The following is a 22781-nucleotide window of genomic DNA, read 5'->3' as shown; positions in this document are numbered from 1 at the left end:
TGGGTTTTAAGTGGTTTTTTGCTATTGACTGAGTTGCAACAACAATTTGCTCAGTAGGTGCACTAATAAATTTAAAAAAATGCATTCGTTTAATTTCTTCCTATATCTCTACCACTATCTTTTGGATTGTTTACCCTGACAGTGCAAACTTGTTGTAGATTGTCCATTAAACCTGTTATCAGGAGCTCCGCAGGGCTCAATTGTTGGTCCAGTGTTATTCGCCATTTTTATAAATGATCTTCCAATTCCGGTCCCATACTCCTCTCTAGACGCCGATGATGATTAAGTTCGACTAAGCTGCAAGCTTGACATGATTGAAAATTGCACAGATAACTAAGTCAAACTGTGATCTTAGTTGCATATTAAAATGGTTTGTAGCTCAAAAGAAACTTGATTACAGTTATTTCCCGATAATTTTCGGCTAACAACTTAAATTATTCTTTTTAACTAAACTCTTACTCACAGTCTTTTTCTTTCAAAACACTTTACTTCCTCAGAAGTAAGCAGTATAGTATTTAATAATGCAACGCGTTAGATATGTGTACAATCTTCGTAGATATGACCATGGATTTGGCGAATATCGACCACCTGATTTTATACTATCGCCTTTTGTGGGAGTAGAAATTTGAGATAAGATTTGAAAATAAACATTTAACTTTCATTAAAGTCAAATCTGGTCTTGCTTAACTCTAAGCTGAATCTCTTAATCTTCAAACCCATCTTAAATCGAGATGGTATAACTTTTTTTTCCTTGAGCTTACTTTTCATTACGCTATGAAAAATTACTATGATAAACGTGGTCTTCCCTTTGTAAGTTCCTTCAATTCTTATCTGGGGGTACCCCGAATAAAATACCCTTCGAAATCAGGTATGGAAAATGTATACTGCACATAGGTACATAGGTTGGTAGGAAATCAAGTTAACTATTAAAATAGGAACTGTCCTAGCTTGTCGATGTGTAACTCCGCCTTATGGTTTTTGTTATAGCTTCCTATTTTCTCGTGGGTGATAAACTCTCTCAACTAACATTTCAGCTTTGGTAAACGTATTACAGATGCTATGTTTCAGCTTCTTTTTAACTTAAAAAAGGCTGTTGGGCATGGAAAAAGGAGAACGTTATACAAGTTTGATCCTTTATAAGAATATACTTGAGGCGATGAGAAACAAAACTCGCTACATACTTATATCCATAATCATTAATTTTTTGAAAAATCGAAAAAAACATTTCAAGTCTTATATGGGGCTAGTAGTAAAGCCCGATATTTAAATTGAATTTTGTAAGGGAATTCAATAATATTTCTACAATACTGCAAAACTGTACAATGATACATACTGTATAAATGTGCATCAGCGAGTTTTGTTTCTCATCGACTCACTTATAAGAAGCTTAAGCGACGTTTTACCGAAGCTCTACCGAAGGTTTGAGATTTGACAGATAGCTTCGCAAGAGCTTGTATAGCTCTTTAATACATGCCTGATCGAAATTAAAAAAAAAAAAAACAACTACAAAAAACAATTTTCTTTTTGATTTGATTTTAAAATGAATTTTATCTTTCAATCTGAAATTATATATCTCATTACATTTGTTTTTGGTACCTTAATAATAATTTTTAAAGTATATAATTTCTTTAACACACCCAGGAATCCAACTTCGTACTTGCTTGGTGGCAGTCCACCACTCTACCCACTCGGCCATCCTAGTTTTAATGAATTAATGAAATCAAACTTAGTAATTTCTGTAAAGCTTCTATAAATTCTTTAATCAAACTTATCCGAAAAAACAAGCTTTCTTCGGTTAAGTTAACAGTATTTAAACAACTTATTAGAAGTTGTTAAACAAGTAAGAACTTTTAGGAACACTTAAATTCTGAATAGTGGAGTAACTAAAGCTCAAAAATTGGCAATATTAGGGAACCCGGCCGAACAGCTTAGATTTTGATGATCTTTTTTTTCAAACGTCGGTAATTAAAAATACTTTAAAGTCTATGGATTAAAAATTGCCGGTGTTGCCGTTTTGATTTTTTAAATTTAATTGAAGATTTTTGTGAACAAAAACAAATTTTTTTTTTAAATTTTTCTTAAATTTCATAAATTAATTGATGCCAAAAGATTGTCTAGGAAATTCAAGGAAAAAAAATATATGGGAGTAAGGGACAATCTTCCATAGTTCAAGCGATAGATGCAATTTTCTTATTAATTGACTTCAAACACAAAAAAAAATATTTGAACACAACGGCAACACCTACAATATTCAAATATACATTTTTTAAAAGCTAGAAGCTTAGTCATATATGTAAAATTAAAATTAAGTTAATTAAATTAACGGCTTTTGAAAGAATGGTAATTGAACTCAGATTTTTGAAAAAAAAAAATTATTGAAAAAATTTTAACATGTCGTTTTTTAAACTTGGTCGTAATATAAAATGCAATTATTTTCAAATTTTTTTGGCCGCATTTATTATGATTTCAAATTATAAAAGGAAATGTCAATATATATTACGGTTTATGAAAAAAATTAAAAAGTATTTCATTTTCGAAGAACTTTTTTTAATAAAAGTTTTGAAAAAAAATGTAACTTATTTTTTTTTTAAAGTTCAACTTCTTCTTCTTCCTTTTTCTTGGCGCTGTTATGATCTCGATGTCGAGGGGATCATAACCTTCCCACGTTACTGCTTCACACTAGTGATCCGCCTGTGGGGTTCGCCGGGTTGACCTCAGAAATCGGCGGCAAGCCTCCCGGTTTTGTATTGTTCCGTTTCTGAGGCCAACTGAATGCTGGTGTTTTTGCATTTGCTTGTACCAGGAGTTTTTAGGCCTACCTTTCTTTTTATTTCGTGTTGGAACGTTATATGATATTGCTTTTTTGACGGGGTTCTCAGGATCTCTCCTTTGAACATGGCAATACCAACTGAGTCGGTCGTGTTCAATTTTTTGGGAGATGGTATTTTTAACATGAAGGCTTCCTCGGATCTTTGTACTTCTAATTCTATCAAGCTTTGTTACTCCTGCTGTCATGCGAAGCATCTTCATCTCAGCTGCCGTTAACTTACTCTCATACTTTTTGTACATTGTCCAACATTGTGAACCGTATGTGAGTGCTGGACGCACAACTGCGGTGTAGAGCCTTCCTTTCAGCTTAGGGGGCATTTTTCGATCACAGAAGATAGCAGAATTTTCCCGCCACTTCATCCACCCTACGCTTACGCGATGATTGATATCGTCATCACAAGTACCTTCGTTATTTATCATAGACCCCAGATATTTAAACTTTTCACACTTGGGAAGCACTACACCATTCAAATAAATGTCAGGAATAGGCCTGTGTGGATCAGAAAATGGGCAGCATAGGTATTCTGTCTTTTTCGCGCTTATGCGGTACCCACTACCTTCTAGAACATCCACCCATACATCAAGTGCTCGTTGCAGGGATATCGGGTCTTCACTTATGATGGCTCCATCGTCAGCAAAGAATAACTGATGCACTTTTGGGTCCGTCACTTTGCCTTGAAGCAGGTAATCAAGAACGGTAATAAAGAGCAGAGGACTCAAGACGCTTCCCTGGTGTACACCTACTGTGATTTCGAATTCTTCGGTGACTCCAGCTGCACATCTTACTTTAGTTACTGCTCCATCATACATGTCCATAATTATCCGCACATAGGTTTCCGGAACTCCTCGTTGTCTGAGGGCCACCCATATCAGATCTCGTGGTTGTCGATCGAATGCTTTTTCAAAATCAACCAATACCACATGCAAATCCTCCAAGGAATCTCGATGTTTTTCCATAATGATTCTTATACTCTGGATTGCATCTGTGGTTGATTTACCCGCTTAATCGAACGGTAATTATCACAGCTTCGAGTATCACCCTTTCCTTTGTATATTGGAAGAAGATAACTTTCCCTCCATTGATTAGGCATTCGATCACCTCGTATAAGCTTGGAAACAAGAACCATGAGCCATCTAGACCCGATGTCTCCCATCTTTTTCCAAAGCTCTGAGGGTATTTCGTCTGGCCCAACAGCTTTTCCCTTTTTGGAGTATTTTACAGCCTCACTAACTTCTTCGACTGTGACATCGGATACTTCGCTTAAGTTAGGTGAAGCTATTGGAAAGTGTAGCCTTGGAAATTGTTCATTTAGAAGTTCGTCACAGTACTGTCGCCACCTGTGGAGGATTTCGTCGTTTTCCACAAGTAGTTGGCCTTGAGCATTGTTAATAAACTTCGGCGAACAGATCTCCTGAGCATTTCTTCTTCTTTGAGCGGCTATTTTGAAAATGGTTGCGCCCTTATTCACGTTTTGTCGTAGCTCTTGAATAGCACCAGCAGTCGGGGTAGAAATTTCATCTAGCTCCCGATGTAGGTCTTCCGTATTCTTGGCTTGAATTTGGGCACATATCTTCTTCGCTTCTTTCTTGCAGTTTCTGTATTCCACTTCGAGGCGTGACTTTTGCTCTGTATTATTAGAGGGGCACTTCGACCAAGCTTTGAAAGCCATTTTCTTTTTACTTACAACTGCTTTAACTTCATCATTCCACCACCATGTTTCTTTGCCTTGTTGATTGTGTCCTTTTGAAACCCCTAACAGTGTTTTGGCTTTTTCTATGCAAGTTCGCTGAAGGAGGTCCCACATACTTTGTGCTGTACTCTCTTCATTTCGAAAAATGTTGGTGTTGTTATACAGATAGTTTTGCATATTCGAAATAAAAGCTTCGCCTTTTTCCTTATCCAGATTATACCATTTGATCTTCCCAAAAGTCTTTGTCTGTTTGTTGTCGTTCACTGTCTCCATAAAAAATTCTGTCAGTAGGAGACGGTGTTGGTGGGCGATCGCTTCTCCCAGTATCACTTTACAATCCTTGACCCGAGGTTTCATGAAACTAGATACCAAATGGTAATCAATCTCATTTCCACCACTGCTGTAAGTGACCAGGTGTCGGCTTTGTTTGATGAACATGGTATTAAGTACGATAAGACCATAATGTTTTGCACGAGGTCAGGATTTCTTCACCAGGAGAGTTCCTGATGCCGTATCCGAGGCCTCCATGGCAATCTTCATAGTCTTCGTTTGTTTTCCCGACATGTCCATTTAAATCTCCGCCCACGAACAAAAACTCTTCCTTTGGGATGTCCTTAAGTAGGTTGTGAAAATCTAGCCAAAATGCATCTTTTTCCACCTGCTCACATCCAATTTGGGGAGCATATGCAGTGACAATATTCCACAACTTTCCTTTAATCACCAATTTAAGGGACATCAAACGGTCACTGAATTTCGAAATGGACAATATGCTGCCTAAGAGGTCTTTTGCAAGGATGATTCCGATTCCGTTCTTACCCTTTTCCGTTCCATAGTAGAACATCTTGTAATTTTTTGTCCTTGTATCCAAGAAACGGGCCCTATTTCCCGTGTTACGCCCCCGGAATCCGTCTAGCTCTGACCCGAGCATTGCTACTCGGTCCAGGATCAGTACCATAAGTAATAGTAGTGCCTGGCGGGGTAGTGTCATTTCTTTGGACGAGTACTTCCATTAACTTCAGTTCACAAAATCTTGCGAAACGTTGTTGTTGTTGTTTTGTTTCGACGCGTGCATACTCCAGTTTTGTATTTGATCTCTCTTTAACAGCACCGGTGATCTCCAGTCGTGCCAACCCAGGGACTGGCATGCACACTTTTGGGAAAGTTTACAGGTGTTAAGTGTCGCTAGGTTCACCTTGGTGTTTGTGACCTAGATAAATTTGCTCCTTTAGTCGCCTTTTACGACAAGCGGGGAGGCGCTGCAGGAATATTCTAACCCGTCCCTGCACAGGGAATTTTTTTTTTTGTTTTTTTTTTTTTTTTTTTTTTAAAGTTCAACATCTAAACATAAAATTATTTTTTATTCATTTAATAACCCTTACTGTTGAAAGTTAAATAGCAAAAATTTAAAGTTCCTATTTACCACAGTCTTTGAGAAAATTAATTATTTCAATGCAAAAATTCAGTTTTAATAAAAAAAAACCATTGAAATTGAAGTAATTTTTCATTTTTTTTTTTTTCAAAAGTGTGATATATTTTACCTTTTTTGGTTCGAAATTCAACTGATAATATTTATGGCCAAAAATATTTTTAAATAAATTCATATTTTATTAGAAAAAGTTTGTAAAAAAGACATTTTAAATTTTTCTAATAACATTTTTTTTTTTTAAATTCTGAGTTTGAGGACCATTTTTTCAAAAAGTCTTGATTAAATTTAGTGAATTTAAATTTAAGAGATAAGAATGAGCTTCTGGCTTTTTTAAAATGTATTTTAAAATATTGTAGGTGTTGCCATTGTTTTCAAAATATTTTTTTTGTGTTTGAGGTCAGAATGTTAGAAAATTGCATTTATCGCTTAAACGATGGAAGATTGTCCCTTACTGCCTTTTATATATTTTTCCTTAAATTACCTAGAGAATCTTTTGCTATCATTTGTTTTATGAAATTTAAGCAAAAAAAAATGGTTTTGTAAAAAAAAAATTAATTTTAATTTTAAAAAACAATACGGCAACACCGGCAATTTTTAATCTATAGACTTTAAAGTATTTTTAATTACCTACGTTTGAAAAAAAAATCGTCAAAATCAGAGCTGTTCGGCCGGGTTCCCTAATAATTTGCTTTTGTTACTCTACTAGAAGCAAGCTAAAAAAGTTATATAAAAGTAGAACCTGAGAAATTTCAATTTACAGAAGCTGTTGTGTTATTCGGGCTGTGCTTTTAAGTGTTAACTGACTATTTGTAGATTTAGATTTTCCCCAATATGACTACACTAGCTGAATGAATAGGGGTATACTTTTTCTAATAATTCTATGTTCAGTGATGGCTTCTGATTCTCCCAAAAAGGCCGGACACAGCTTTCTCTAAATCGTCAGTGCTCTTTTTCAATCTCGAAGACATGCAAATTTTTCTTGGCTGCAAATAATATGACCCGATAGCCGATGTCTCTCTCTCTAGACGTTTTCACCCAGTTTGAGTGTAATTGATGCAATTTTCAGGTATAGAGTGTTGGATCCCACATTGATGTCTGGTGTTAAGTTCGTCAACTGACAGTTTGGCTAAAGGTTTAGAGATCATACTTTATCTCGTCAATATTGCAAATTATTTGAGTTTAACCCTCTGTCGGCACACGGGTGCGAATTTGGCAGGACAAAAATAAAAAAAATTACGATTTTTCAAAAAAGTGGTCACACAAAAGTCTCTTTATAAGGGTGAAAATATTTTTTTTCGGAATTGTGAATACAATATTCGAATTCCTCGGAATATTCTACAGCAATTTCATACTTGATTCTCTAGAAAATATTGTGACCGAAAAAAGTTCTATTGACATCAAAAAGTATAAACCTAATTCGCAAAAGAGGTGTGTGCCTACAGAGGGTTAAGTAAATGCTGATAATGGTCAGGCTTTCGTTCATTGAAAGTCAGGGACAGTTGGTACAGTGAAAGTCTTTGTTTCTTATGCTCCCAAAGCCGAAAGAGGCCGAAAACAGACAAAAAATAATAGTGCAATTATTTTATTTCGTTAACGAACTTCTGATCCTTATTTTTATTTCTGTAGATCACTATGAGAAATTTCTTCCTGGTTAGATATCCTTCAGTCTTACGGTAAGCGTTATCACATACCTTGCCTAAAATTCTACCACGAAGCTTTTTACCCCTCAAATCTATTTTCCCTTCGATGTCAGTATTGATGAACAGAAATTTTTCGGGAGGAACAAAAATTTATAGAAGTTTTTTCTTAAAAACGAGTTGATGATGGTCTTGGTTGCTCTGACTTTCTTCATGATCAGAAAAAGCTTTTTCCTTCCGCTAAAACTAAATATTTTTACTATCATTCGTATGACTTCCCAGTAACTATTTATGTGGCTTAATTGGCTGCTTCCGTTGTGCTAGTTTGGTTCCAGTATTTTAGATTCCACTCAATGATCTATTTGATTTCTCTGATGTTACTCTTCTTTTCTTCTTGGAAGCAAAAATGATTACTCTCAAAACGTTGGCTTCTTACGTTTGGAACTTGTTTAATGTACCTAATGCATCATTGCTTTAAATTGCTGTCAACTGCTAAAACTATATTTCTTGTTTTATTTATTTTTTTCAGACCTCTTGCCTCAACTCAATTTGAACCAACTAGTGCTCGATTGGCTTTTCCATGTTTTGACGAACCATCATTTAAGGCAACATTTGTGATCAGTATTACACATGGAAGTACCTATTCGGCTTTGTCAAATATGCCAGTAGATGGAAAACTTATCCCAGGGTAAAAACAATCAAGGCAACTTATACTTCAATTTTTTACAATCACATCAATTTTTATTTCAGTTCCAATGGAGAAATGACAACAACAACATTTCAAGAAACCCCCGTCATGTCAACTTATCTGATTGCCTTTGTTGTATCCAACTATGAACATATAAGTGAATTTGTCAATGGCATTGATCATAGAGTTTTTTTCCCACCAAGATCCAAAGATCAAGGAAAAAAAGCTCTTAAAAATGCAATAGCATCTGTGACAGCTTTGGAAAATTATCTTGGAATAAAGTATCCTTTGCCAAAATTAGATCATATTCGTTTGGATAAAACCTATGGCTTAGCTATGGAAAATTGGGGTCTAATTACATACAATACGAAAAATTTACTCTCAGCTTTTGAGGGAGGCAGTGCTCGTCAAACTACAATCAAAATGACCAATGTACAAAACCATGAAATCGCTCATCAATGGTTTGGTAATTTGGTATCGCCCAAATGGTGGACTTATGCATGGTTGAATGAAGGATTTGCCACATATTTTGGCTACATTACGACCGAGTTGGTAACAACACTTATCTTCATTTAATATAATAATTAAAAACTAATAATTTTATTTTGAGAATTTATTAAATTTGAGGTTTTGAACATTTTGAATTGCAGGTTCATCCTGAATGGAAAATTATGGAGCTATTTATTCAAAAGGAGGTAGATGTTATAATACATTGGCCAATTACACATGCAATGACGCAGTATGTAGAGAAGGAAGCTGACATTAAATCTACATTTGATGTGGTTTGTTATCAAAAATGTGAGTTAATTATAAATAATTGAGAGTGTATAAGATTTAATGTAATATTGGACGCCATATTTTATTGAATTCTCGTTATTTTAACCAGAATCTTTGTTTGAAGTTTTGTTAAACGACTCCATTAGATTCATTGGAACATATTTTCAAAATGCATTTTTTCGAAATTTAAAATAGTAATAGAATTGTATTTTTTGCACCTAAATGCATAAGCCTGCTAGCTATAAGCACAAATCATAAAAAAATATATTATATAAACATTAGAGTGGGTCAAAAAAAATCGAAATTCTTTTTTTTTGATTTGGTACTCCGAAAAATCGATTGCTAGACACCTCTGGAATATACACACCAAATATGAGCTCTTTATATTAATGGGAAGGTCCTCCGCTTTTAAATTTTCCATATAAATTTATTTTTTTTTATAAATCGACTTTTTTGCAAATTTCTTTGCATATTCTTGTAGGAAATTGAACGCTCTACAAAAAATACCTTATACACTTTTTTCGTTTATCTAACCGTTGAATAGATATTTGAGGTAAAAAAATCGAGAAAATCTTTAAAAATTCGTTTTTTGGTCTTAATTTTGTAACAAACTGAAAAATTATAATCATCAAACGCTGAAGACATATTCTTGTTGGAAATTGACTGCTCCACAAAAAAGGTCTTGTTAACTTTTTTCATTAATCTAACCATTCTAAAGATATTAGAGGTCAAAGTTAAAAAAAAAAATATAAAAAACTTTTTATATTTTAAAAAAAATTCCAATTCACTGAAACTTCATTATTTTCAAATTAGCAAGATATATTCTTGTAGGGGCTTAAACGTTCTATAAAAAGTTCCGTGGCATCAAATTAATTGCTTTAACCGTTAAGAAGATATTCGTATCCAAACTAATGCCTACTGATTTCAATAGTTTTCTTGATACAAGTATGCATTGCGATTTGAATACGATTATCTTCTAAACGGTTAAAGAAATTAATTTGCTGCTAAGGAACTTTTTATAGAACGTTTAAGCCCCTACAAGAAAACATCTTGCTATTTTGAAAATATTGAATTTTCAGTGAATTAGAAAATTTTGAAAAGTAAAAAATGTTTTCATATTTTTTTTTAACTTTGACCTCGAATATCTTTAGAATGGTTAGATTATTGAAAAAAAATAATAAGACCTTTTTTGTGGAACAATCTGTTTAATACAAGAATAAGTCTTGCGCGTTTGTTTATTATAATTTTTCAATTTGTTACAAAATTAAGAACAAAAAACGAATTTTTAAAGATTTTCTCGATTTTTGGACCTCAAATATCTATCAAACGGTCAGATAAACGAAAAAAGAGTATGAGGTCTTTTTTGTAGAGCACTCAATTTCCTACAAGAATAAGCAAAGAAATTTGCAAAAAAGTCGATTTATAAAAAAAATAATTTTTTTTTGTTGAAGCTTGATGCAAAAATGGAAAATTTAAAAGCGGAGGACCTTCCCATTAATATAAAGAGCTCATATTTGGTGTGTATATAACAGAGGTGTCTAGCAATCGATTTTTCGGAGTACCAAATCAAAAAAAAGAATTTCGATTTTTTTTGACCCACCCTAATAAACATTCATCCAAAAAAATTTTAAAATCGAAAAAAACAAGTATACACCACAGTGACCCCTAATATTTTGGCTTCATGCTATTTTCGCTACAAAATTTCTTTACTTGAAATGCTTTTGGTTGATTTAATATGATTTTTTAATAAGTAGATACATAGAATTGAGGTAAGCAAATTAGTGAATAAGCTTTGAATAAGATCGAAACAGAATTTTTAAGATTTTAAAGGTTCAAATTAATTTTTTCGATTTTTTATTTAAAAGTGACACAAGTGGCAAGACATTACCCTTTGGCTCATCCGTTTTTCCAACATTCGATTCACATGGCTGGAGGGGAGGCTTTTATCCCAAAGTCTTACAAATTCATTGTTCGACAATTGACTTACAGTGAAATTTCATAAAATACTATTACTATTATTGCCCGTTCATACGGTTGAAAAAAGGTATCCATTTGAAAATGTTTAAATCAATCAGAATACTATTTTAAGGAATTGGCTTTTCATTAGAAATTGTAAGATGTCTTAGACTAAAACATGTGACAATTAAAAATTGTCTCCCAATGACCCAATCCATTAGATTAGAAAATAATTTATATTGCGAGTTCAGATTATTGAATGTCCTTTAAAATTGTATGTTTACACGGTTGTAAAATAAAATAAATGATAAATAAATGATATTTTGACAAGTGAATTTTCGATTGAAAATTTGGGTGTTTTTTTGGTATTAAGTCAAAATAAGGTGAACAAATTAATATTTTAAATCAAATAAATTACAGTGTATTTGGGATATAATAAGGTAAGTTTTCACATAATTTTGTAGAAAAATTTTTGTTTTTGAAAAAGATAAAAATAAAAAACCAAAAACTCGGTTTTTTGAATTTTCACATAAATTTTGAGGTTATGTGAAAAATTGTTGATACAAAAGTTGTAGATCTTTTTCTTACCTACAACTTTGTCATACAACTTTTTTCTATAGGACTTGTAGTTTTGCCGGAAATCAAGCTATACCATTTTTTACCATTAAAAACTCAACCCACCCACTTCCCGAACTCGGCTCGTCCGTAATTTATTTTTCCTTTAATTTTCATCATATTCACCTCCTTTTCCAATGGGTTTCATCCTACTATGATTTTTTTGTACTTTTTAATGTTTTTGAAGGCATCGGCACTGGTCTATTTACAGACAACCTCTTTTTTTTTAAGAATTGATAAAATTCGGAATTAGTACTACCACAAAAACTGGGGAAAACATATTACACCAATGAAAATTGGTAAAAATGTTTTATTTATAACAGTAACCAAGAATCTAAGCAGTCTAAAAAAATGGTTTAGGTGAAAGGGTGTTTTTTTTTTGGGGAACTAAGGAAAATCCGCGATAAGTCCTATAAAATGAGTGGTATATGTTCATCTTAAAAAAAACGACCAAAAATAAAAATTTTAAAATTATAGTCACACTTTAGCTTTAGTTGCAGTTTGTCATACTCATTTTCAACAGTGAGATAGCACAGCGGTAAGGCACTGGCCTATGACCCAACAATTGTAGGTTCGATCCCCGGTGACTGCCAGTTTTTTTTTTCTTTTTTTCTTTTTTAATTTGCTCATTTAAGAAATTAATGTGATTTGTCACCTTAATTTAAGGTGAAAGTCATCTTAGCAAAAAACCATGCAGAAATCCTTTTAAATTAAGGTGCGATCCGCTTAATTCTATGTGGTCTGTTTTCTCCGTGTAGAAACAAGAATCTAAAGTATCTATAAGAATATCATGGTTAAAAGGGTGTTTGTTTTTAGTGAAAACAAAATTGATGGGCCACCCTAATGAAATTTGGTAAAAACATTGAATTTGGGATAGAAAGCAAGAATAAAGGGTTTTTTTTTTAGATAGTGATAGGTGATTTATAACTATACATATATGTACATACAGCCTTCCTTTATAATATGAAGTCATTTTAATTTGATACTAGCATTGGCTTTCAGAACTAAATGGAAGATCTTTTATTTTTTTTTTTTCAGCTGCCAGTGTTATAAAAATGTTCCACCACGCAATCGGTCTCAAAACATTCATCAAAGGTGTTGCCTTCTATTTAAATAAATTGTAAGTATTAAAGCTAAACCAGCAAAAAAAACACCCTTTCCAATAAATTTTTACTCTAAAGTATCTTAATGAAAACCTAAGTAAGATTTATTGTTTTAAAGTCAATATTCTGTAGCAGATGAGAATGATTTATATGGAGCCCTTCAAACTGTCATCGATGAAGACGAACAAAATGTTTTCAAATATTCTGATAAAATTTCATCAATATGGCGTTCATGGACTGTTAATGCTGGAATACCAATTGTAACAGTTACTCGAAATTATGACAATGGAACTATTACATTTCGACAAAGATCGAATAGTAAACATCATTCGCATGAAAGATGGTGGATACCATTGAGTTTTGCAACTGCTTCGAATCCAAATTTTGATCAAACTGAAGCTGATATTATTCTTCCGCCGCATAAGGAATTAACTCTTCATATAAATGATATCAATTTGAATATTACGAACAATGAATGGTTGATTGTTAATAAGCAGCAAACTGGGTTATTCTTTGTGGTCTATGATGATCGAAATTACGGGCTGATAGCAGATCAACTAAATACTGATTATCAGAAGATTCACATGTTTAATCGAGCTTTGTTGTTTCGGGACCTTACCGAATTCACAGATCGAGATATTAGCGATATGAATGCTCTCCTTTCGGCTTTGCAATATCTCAAATACGAGCAAGATCTTATGCCATGGAATACTGCTTCAGATTTTATATTAGAATTGTTATCGAAGCTTTATGGAAGCTCCGCACTTGAAATGTTCAAAAGTTTCATTCGTGATATTGTTGGGGAGATCTATCAGCGGATTCGTCGACTTCCGGAAACGGCTATTGATTCCATCACAAGATCGAAGGTTATTGAAGTTGCATGTAAAGTTGATTTGACCGATTGTCTTTCGTATACCGAAGCTTTAGCGAAGGAATATTTCTACAATGGCCAGGATATAGAGACTGCTGTTAGAGATATTGCACTGTGTCAAGGCGTCAAATACATTTCTACCAAAGAATTCCAGAATTTACTGGAAAAGATGACTGCTCCGAATGTGAGTGCCGAGGATTATGACGACATCATTTATGCAATTCGTTGTGTCGAGTCAAAGGAAAGTCTCAAATACTTTCTTAATTTTATGTTGGGAGAGAATTCGACACATGAAGCCATGACAGAATTTGAGAAAATGCAATATGTGTCATTCTTTTATGTTTCGAATTATTTCTCGAGGCCTGTTATAATGGAATTTCTGCGTGATAATTACAAGACATTGTTCAAAACTTCGAGTGTTGTGGAATATTCATTGACAAGGATTTGTAATTATGTCTCGGAAGAAGGCGGACAAAAAGAAGAGGTTTGTGAATTTATTTCAAAATACATCAAGACCGTACTAACGTTTCTTTTTTATTAGTTCTTGAAGCTTCTAGCAGATATTAAAGAATATTTCCGTGATGCACCAAAAACTGAAGATTTGAAAATTGGATCGAGAATAAGGCAGATTGAACATTTTAAGAAGAAACATGAGGAGAGCATATCTGTATGGCTAAGTAATTATGAACGATCAAATCGTAAAGCGCGAAGTGCGGCAAGTTCGAAAATTAGGCCAAGTCTGACGGCTGCCCGGTATATTGTTGCAGCGGGTTTTATTAGTAAATTAATTAGTTTTGTTTAGATGTGAGATTTATTTTTGTTAAATAAAATTAAGTTGTTTTTTTAAACTTTTTTTATGTACATAAACTACACTCCTGCTCAAATTTAACGCACATCCTATTTATTTTAAAGTAAAGTCCTGCTATTACTTTATGCCACAGCATCATGGTTATTTTCTCAAATGAGACAATAGTGATCTTAAATTAAAGGTATGGAATAATATGTTTGTCGGGACGATTTGGGGAGAGATTTGCTGAAGTCTGTCTGTTAACCCGCGAGCCTTTTAAAGAAGAGTCATAAAATTTCATGGAGTTAAATCTGCTTTACAACACCTACGGAGTTAGCGAGCCTTTCTAGACCTAAGTTAAGTACCCAAAAATACTTGACTGATGCCCTCGAACAGCATCTGGTTCCAATCACCCCTAGATTTGGTCCACAGTTTAGTCTGATGCACGATAATGCATGCTTCAAGATTTTAATATTCCAGCTTCGGATTAACCACACAGAAATCTGGATTTGAATTCAATAGAACATGTGTAGGAAATATTGAAAAGATGCATTCGCGACCGAAATACACCTCCAAGCAGTCTTGATCAACTGAAAACTTCAGTGAAAGAAGTGTTAAAACAAAACCTTCAAAAGTTACTTAGTGGAATGGACAAACGACTCCAGGTTGTCATATGCGCTAGAGGAGACTATACCAAGTATTGCATACAATTATGGGAAAGAACCGTCACCCGCTTCCATTTTTTTTAAATTTTTCTTCTTTAAAATAAAAATTATTTTATAATCAGTTTTCAGACCTTGAATTGTTAAATTTGGTTTATCTTTTTTTTGGTTGATAATACTGTTGCAGTTTAGCATTTTTTCGACTTGCTAAACAATAACAAAACACAAAAAAATGCACCAAAGAATTTTAAAGCCTTTTAAAATAAGATGCAGGGGTATAACTTCAGACGAAAAATGTGTGCGTTAATTTTGAGCAGGAGTTTATAAATTTGTGTTCAAATAATTATTTTGAACTTTAGTACTAAAAGTTAAATCACAAAATTGCACAGGAAGAAAAATTGAGACGCTTTTAAATGACAAGAAGTTAGCATTGGACATCATATCAAATCAGATACAAATTTTAAAGGAGTGTGCATAAATTGGACCAACGAACTAGAGACGAAAATCCAAGGTCATATACAGCAATAATAATGCACACCGTGTTTACAGAAGTCAAAGTATGGAAAAAGGGTGCCAGGAATCACCAAAAAAAAAAAAAGAACAATTAAAGAATAATGGCCCAATTTTTGCACCCTCCAATAAATTTAAAGCCGCCATTTAAAACGGGAAATTTTAAAATTTTAGATAAAATCATAGGGCTGCCAGGCCAGAGTAATTTAACCTTATCTTCTTAAGAAATTAAGACATCAATATAGAATGTACAAAGAGAAAAACAATTTTCAGACTACAATTTCACAATCCAATTTTTTTTAAAATAATTTTTTGAGAAAAAATTCTATTTTTTTACCGACTTCCAAAAAGGAGGAGGTATTCAATTCGTCTGTATTTTTTTTATGTTTGTTAATTCATAACTTTGGACTACGTGAACCAATTTTGTAATGGAAAGCTGGGGCCTGCAGTGTGGTCCCATTTCAATTTCGTTCAGTTATTGCTATAGAAACTATGAGAAAAACCATAAAACCCAGTTTTGATCGATGGAAGTCGGTTTTGTTTTTTTGGTAAAAATGATTATAAGCAATTTCTAATCAATATGTAAAACCGAAAATAAAAAAAAAATTCTGCGGTCTGTTTTCGAATTATTGAAAAAGTAAGTTATTTTTTTTTTTTAATCCAAAAATATTTTTTTTTTAATTTTTGGTTTTTTAAAAAACTAATTTTTTATAAAAGATTTTTTGGAAATAAGTTTTAAAATAAAATTGGTATGTCATTTTGTAGAAATCACTAATCAACGTCTATAACCAATATTTTTTTTTTAATTCAATGTTCCGTTTTCGAAAATTTGATTTAAAAAAAAAAAAAAATTCAAATTTTTTTTTAAATCCAAAAACTAATTTTTTCAAAATGTTATTTTTGGCTTATATTAAAATTATATAAATGTTTTTTATAAAAAGTTTGGTTGAAATCAAATAAATGTAGGTACAAAATTTGGGAGCAAATCGGATAAAAAAAAAAAAACGGTTCTATCCCAAGTAACAATTTTACTTGCATAAGGTCTATTTTCTTCGATTCGGCGAGCTATAGTCTGTATACGTTTAGTTTAAGGCTTACTTACGCAAATCATCCATTTTAGAAAAAAAGGAGGTCTCCTTAAGGCTATCTGGAAGTGTTCAGAAGAAGACTTGTAAATATAAGTTAAAGAAGACCTTTATAACCCCTGTTTGAACCGTTCTAAAGAAGCCTTCTATTTTCAAGTGACAGAAGGCTTTCATAAGACCTGTTCCAAGAGGTTCTTGTAAGTATGCAATGTTTTCATCTCTCAAGTATGCAATGTTTTTCACCAATAAGTATGCAAAGCTTTTATCCTGCAGATATGCAATGCAATATCTTTAATATTCGAGTATGGTCTACTGGTAAGGTGCTGACTTGGTGGGATCGATTCCTGGCCGGGCCATGGGATGAAAATAAAAAAATGTGTTCTTTTTCAATCAAAATAATATTTTCATTTCCGAAAAAGGAAAAGAAACAAAATAGGAAAAAATTAAAATAAATAAAATAATATGTACAAAATACATATATATACCAAGTTTGATGTTAATCGGTCCATCCGTTTAGGCTGTAGGTTTGTATACAGACAGACGGACAGACATACAGACGGACTTCCGGGACCCACTTTTTTGCCATTCTTTTTTTTTTTGTACGAATGCATAACTTAATTTATACCTACAATATCGCAAATAAAAAATGGAGAATTTTCACTCTTTTGTCACTTATTTTTTTTTTTTTCAAAATTTTCTATTTGTGGAGTTTCTGGTCAGTTTCCGCTTTAAGCTTTTATACTTCAAGTTCGAAGTTCGAGAATGTCTTCGAAGGTTCTCGTCTTCACTTCCAGAAATTTCTTTTCCAGGAAGGGGGCGCTTTATACTTCTAGTGGGATATTTTAGATTTGCCCAACATCCAGTGATTTTATATAAAGTTCAATAATTCATCGTTCTAATATGCACATGCACACTTAAGAATTTATAAGTCCGACAGTTGTTTCTTTCGAAATTGAAAATTTGGTTTGTACTATTGGAAATTGGCATATATCCTAACAACTTTCTATTAAACAAGTTAAAACTTACCAATAAAATTTATTAAATGTTAAATAGTTGTTTCACCTTTTATATGACGTATAATTCATATTTCTACCATGCCTACAAAAAAAAAGGAAGAATTTCTTAAAACCAACTATGGCGAAATTTCAAACTGAGATAACGGTACTTCCTACACTGACTGGTGGCTGGTCATCGGCAAGACGGCAACAGATCTCCACAGATGTTTTGAGGTTTTTTTTTAAATTTTTCAATTTAAGATTGTGTCATTGTATCACTACGATACTAAAGAAGTTTTCACTTCAAAAACATTTTTGTCAGAAAGTGAAATATTTATTTGACTTTATTATCAACATAAATGTTACATATTTTATTAATTTTTATTTCATCAAATAACTAGAAAAATCTCACAATAAAATAATACATGGCAACAAATGTCGGTAAAATTATGCCAAAAGTATTTTTGCTAGCTCCTGAGATCTTATAGTTTTCAGTAAGCCACTCCAATAAAGGCTTTTTGTTTGTATTAATCCATGCAAAATTAAAATCAATATTTGCAATGACTGTTGTTTCTAGATTATCCGAAACACTTGGATGGTTTTTAACAAGTTTCACTAAAAACATCAACTGAAAAATAAATATGTTTTAATTGTCTCAAGTAACAACAGAAAAAAATAAGTTTTAAACTTACCGATTCGGCCATATCTGAATCAACAACATATTTCGACATTCCTTTGATATCAGCATCAAGTGGATTAGCTCCTTTAAAGCCACTATTTAAAGCGGCATATTTATTGTAATAATCTCGAAGAAAAGTAATGCAAACACTTAGTCCCAAATGACTTTTTGAATAAACAGAACTTAAAAGTGTTATTCTTTCCTGTGATCGAAGACTTACTTCCTCATCTATTGAGCTTTCAATAAATTTCTTTAAATGAGTGGAGTTACAAGAACATCCTAAAGCAGAAATAAGAATTTTTCTTTCAGCTTGTTCTTCAGATCTCATCAAACGATTATAAAGGTAGTTGAATTCAGCTTCGTTAGCATTCTTCAGACTATTGCAATATATCACAGATTGAAGATTCGGTTCAATTTCAACTCCTTTTTCTACGAGATCAGTGAGTTTGTTCGAACTTTCACTCAAGCAACTTTTAATATCAGCATTACAAGCCCAATTGATAGCAATTTCACGGACATTATTCGTGAAATGTTGTTCTCCAGTAGAAAATTGCATACCAAGTTGATTGTAAACATTTCCAGTGATATCAGCTACAAAGGCCTGGAATGAACGATATGGAACATCTTCCCTGAAAAACATATCGAAAGTTGTGAGAATTGAATCAGCTGTTGCCCAAGGAGCATATTGGTCTTCATTTCTCAGGTAAGTCATCAAACGCAGGAGGTACTTGTGTTGAAGGCGTGAAGTTGTACTGAAGCTGTACGCATCGAATAAGAGGGATGCCCTGTTTAGGGTATGAATTTTTTTAGGATTCTCAATCAAGCTATCGGTGATGAGGTCCCAATTTTTTTCGTCATAATTAACTCGATAGTATCCAGTAGATTGTTTATTCAAAATCAACCATTCTTCGGCGGAGAGTTTACCTTCAATATCAACAGAACGATTTTTGAGATAAAAATCAGCTGTAGTTTGTCGGAAGTCGGAAATATTTTTGCTGACAAAGTTTACTGGAATATACCATAATTTATCATCAACTAAAGCTGGACCATTGTGAAAAGAAGACTGTCTGATGTTAAAAGATCCATTTTCATAATTTCTTTCGACTGTTAAAAGTGGAACACCACCTTGATTGGTCCAAGTTTTCATCATAAGATGAATTGTATCTGGTAATGGGAAATTAACATCTTTTGCTGCTTTAGAAAGTGCATCGAAAAAATCATCTTCTTCAGCACCAGTGAATTTACTAAAAGTCAATAATAAGTTTTTTTGTAAGAAATTAAATTTGAATGCAAACTTTACTTTTTGACCAAGTATTTGTTTAGACCTGCTCGAAAAACTTCATCAGTTAATGCATGTTGCCACATACGAAGTACTGTCCCGGACTTGGAATATGCAATTGTATCATAAAGTGAACGAATGTCTTTTTGTTTTTCAACATAATGAGTCATTGGGCGTGTATTGTTCTCACCGTCAATTGATAGAGCCTTTTGGAATTCGTCTATGATGAACATTTGTTCGATATCCCATTCGGGATAGACCTAGAAAATTAAAGACTTGTAAGAAAATACATATTTCACAAAAGCACATGTTGAAAAGCGACATTGCGAAATGGCTGTGTGCTTTTGTTTAAAATGAGTCAATTGAAGCGTTTACTTTTTTCAAACAATCATAATTTACAAGAAAAAGCTAAAGAAAAATACCTTTTTTATTTTCTCATTATATTATTTTTTTTATTTTAAAAGCTTACAAAAAAAATTATGCAATTTAAAAGCCAAGAATTTATTCTTAAGAATAAAACCATTTTTAAATTTGTACAATGCGCAAAAAGTATAAAAATAATTCATTGAAAAAAATCATTTTCATCAAAAAGCAAAAAAAATATGAATTTTTATCTTCTCACGTCATTAATTCCATTTTTTTTCCAACAACCTATAAAAAGTTTTATACCATCTGAAAGCTTATTGCTCAAAATATATATATCGATCAGGTCTATGAGACTTCTACAAAAAGAGCTAGAATTTTTTGAACTCGATCAAATTTCATTAAAAAAAGCAAAAAAAACACATTTATTTTTATGTTCTCAGGCTATGGAATCAATTTTTTTGTTTACCAACCTATAAAAAATATATACCATGTGAAAGCTTATTATTTCACCTTTCATATGACGTTTCAATCTCATTTCAAAGATGCCTACAAGAGAAGTAAGAATTTTTTAAAGTCAACCATGTCGAATTTCCAGACTGAGATTACTGTACTTCCCACACTGTTGGCTTTTCGGGGGGCAACAGATCTCCACTGGTGTTTTGAGGTTTTTCGCAAGTTTCTTGATTTAACATTGTGTAGCTTGTAGTTAGTCTACCGTTATGTGTGATATACCAAATGAAAGGTATTTGTATCAGGATGCTCGCAAAAGTTTAATAAAATTTCTATCTGCTCTTGGTCAAAAGTTATAACCTGTTGAATTCTAAAATTTTATTTTACCGTTATCTCAAAATTGTGTTTACGAAAATGATTGAAAATTCGCATACATATAGTCGTAGTCATGGTCTATCATTACCATCTATACCTTATTTCTGTATATATTAAAGAAAAAAAGATAAAAATAAAAAAACCATGAAAATCGGTTAAAAACGGTCAAAAAACGTGTTTTTTATAAACTTGTTTCTTCCGTTATTCAGTTAAAACTCACTAAACGATTCCAAGTTTTTGCACATGTATGCATAATGCCAACCTACGTGTCCTATAAGTTTGAGATTTTTTGAACGCTCCAAAAAAAAGCTAAAAATCAAAAATTACACAAAAATACCCCTAAAAAACAAGGTGTTTTTCAAAAATTCATATTTCGGAAAAAAATCCGTATCAGACCCCTAATTTTTTTTCACTCATCTTTCACTTGGCATCTTTAGAATTGTCAAAAAAAAAAATTCCTTTACCCAAAATCATCATTTTGTCATAGCCCCAACACGTGTACAACGTTATAGCCAAGTTTCAAATTTTTTAGATTTTTTTTCTTAAATGCAGTTATTCTTAAATTAATCTCATCTATCTATAGCAAAAAAAAAATCAATTCTTTACAAATTCACGTTTAGATTTTAGCCCAAATTTCATCTTTCCGTTTTACCCCTGTTTACCCTATTAAATGACGGAATTTTTAAAAATCCTTAAGGGGTAATAACACTTTGTAAACCATGAAATCGAGCGTCATATTCATCAGCGTATAAAACAAAGAAGAAATATTATTTTCTTTTGGTGTTTGTTTAGTTTAATTAAGTATATTAATAGGTAACAGAATAGGCTAATGTAAAATTTTTTAATGATGTGAAATTTTTAAATGGCGGTGTAGTTCAGGATGATAGTATAATTCTGTGCTCCCATCGGGCGACCAACTAACTCCTACAGTTTTTAACCGATTGGGCTGAAATTTTGTGCGGAGCTTTGTTCATCGATTTATAAGACGTTATCACGTCAAAAACTACATAGGTAATATTTAAATCTACTTACCTCATTAGCAGCTTTATATGAGAAAAAATTAGCAAATCCTTCCTTTAACCACAACCATGTCCACCATTTAATTGTTACCAAATTTCCAAACCACAAATGCGTATATTCATGAGCAATTATATTCGCCGCCTTAGTTTGAGTACTTAAAGTTGACTTTTTCGAATTATACAACAAATTCTCCTCTCGATATGTAACAAGGCCCCAATTTTCCATAGCACCAGCAGCAAAATCCGGAATAGCAACTTGATCCAATTTTGGTAAAATATATGGAATTCCAAAGTATTCAGACAAACGTGAAATCATCTGTATGCCAGTTAATAGGGCGAATTCTTGATCAGCTTGAGTTCCATTACGTGAAAAGACTCTTTGAGTTAGGTCATTCAAGCATGCAGAAGTTGACTCAAAATCTGAGATGATAAAAGCAACTAAGTACGTTGGCATATTTGGTGTTTGTTGGAATACAGTTTTTCCAGGTTTGGACATTTCAGTGTCTTCTGGCATATTTGAAATAGCTTTCATTGAAGGATCATGATTGATTGTGATGGTGAAGTTGGCCCGTTTTGGAGGCTCGTCATAGCATGGAAAAGCATGACGAGCATCGGTTGGTGCAAATTGTGTTGTAGCCATGTTACTAATCAAGAAGATTTATCGATTTAAAGGTCTTGAAGTTATATGATAAAGTACTTACGTAGTTTTTCCATTTGAATTGGTATAAGTTGACACATAGAAACCACCATTATCTTCGCGCAACTTTCCTTCATACTTGATCGAGACTTCATAGAATCTTCCTTTTACCAGCTCTAAATTATCAACTGGTCTTAGAGTCAGAAATTCATTTTCTTCGAAATAATCATAAGAAAGTTTTGTTGTTGCTTTATCAACGACATCGAAAAGTGACGCTTCGAAACTCTTCAACTGCCGGGCATGAACAACAATAGTCTTGGTATTGGCTTCTTCAACTCGAATTG

The 22781-nt window shown here is 32.8% G+C and overlaps 1 protein-coding gene across 1 annotated transcript in view; it reads left to right on the top strand.

Annotated features, from left to right (window-relative positions):
- Window positions 1-22781, top strand: part of LOC129913294 (uncharacterized) — a 38976-nt gene that overhangs the window by 5101 nt on the left and 11094 nt on the right. Inside the window, exons 2-8 of the mRNA XM_055991882.1 lie at window positions 8113-8271; window positions 8334-8823; window positions 8922-9069; window positions 12658-12739; window positions 12841-14077; window positions 14135-14384; window positions 18894-19014. Of these exons, the coding sequence (XP_055847857.1) occupies window positions 8113-8271; window positions 8334-8823; window positions 8922-9069; window positions 12658-12739; window positions 12841-14077; window positions 14135-14384; window positions 18894-19014 (2487 nt within the window). The remainder of the gene's footprint in view (window positions 1-8112; window positions 8272-8333; window positions 8824-8921; window positions 9070-12657; window positions 12740-12840; window positions 14078-14134; window positions 14385-18893; window positions 19015-22781) is intronic.

This window comes from Episyrphus balteatus, chromosome 3 (genome assembly GCF_945859705.1).
Source record: "Episyrphus balteatus chromosome 3, idEpiBalt1.1, whole genome shotgun sequence".
Classification (NCBI taxonomy): Eukaryota; Metazoa; Arthropoda; class Insecta; order Diptera; family Syrphidae; genus Episyrphus; species Episyrphus balteatus.
Note: the sequence above shows the minus strand (reverse complement) of the source record. Positions and strands in the feature narration are given on the sequence as shown.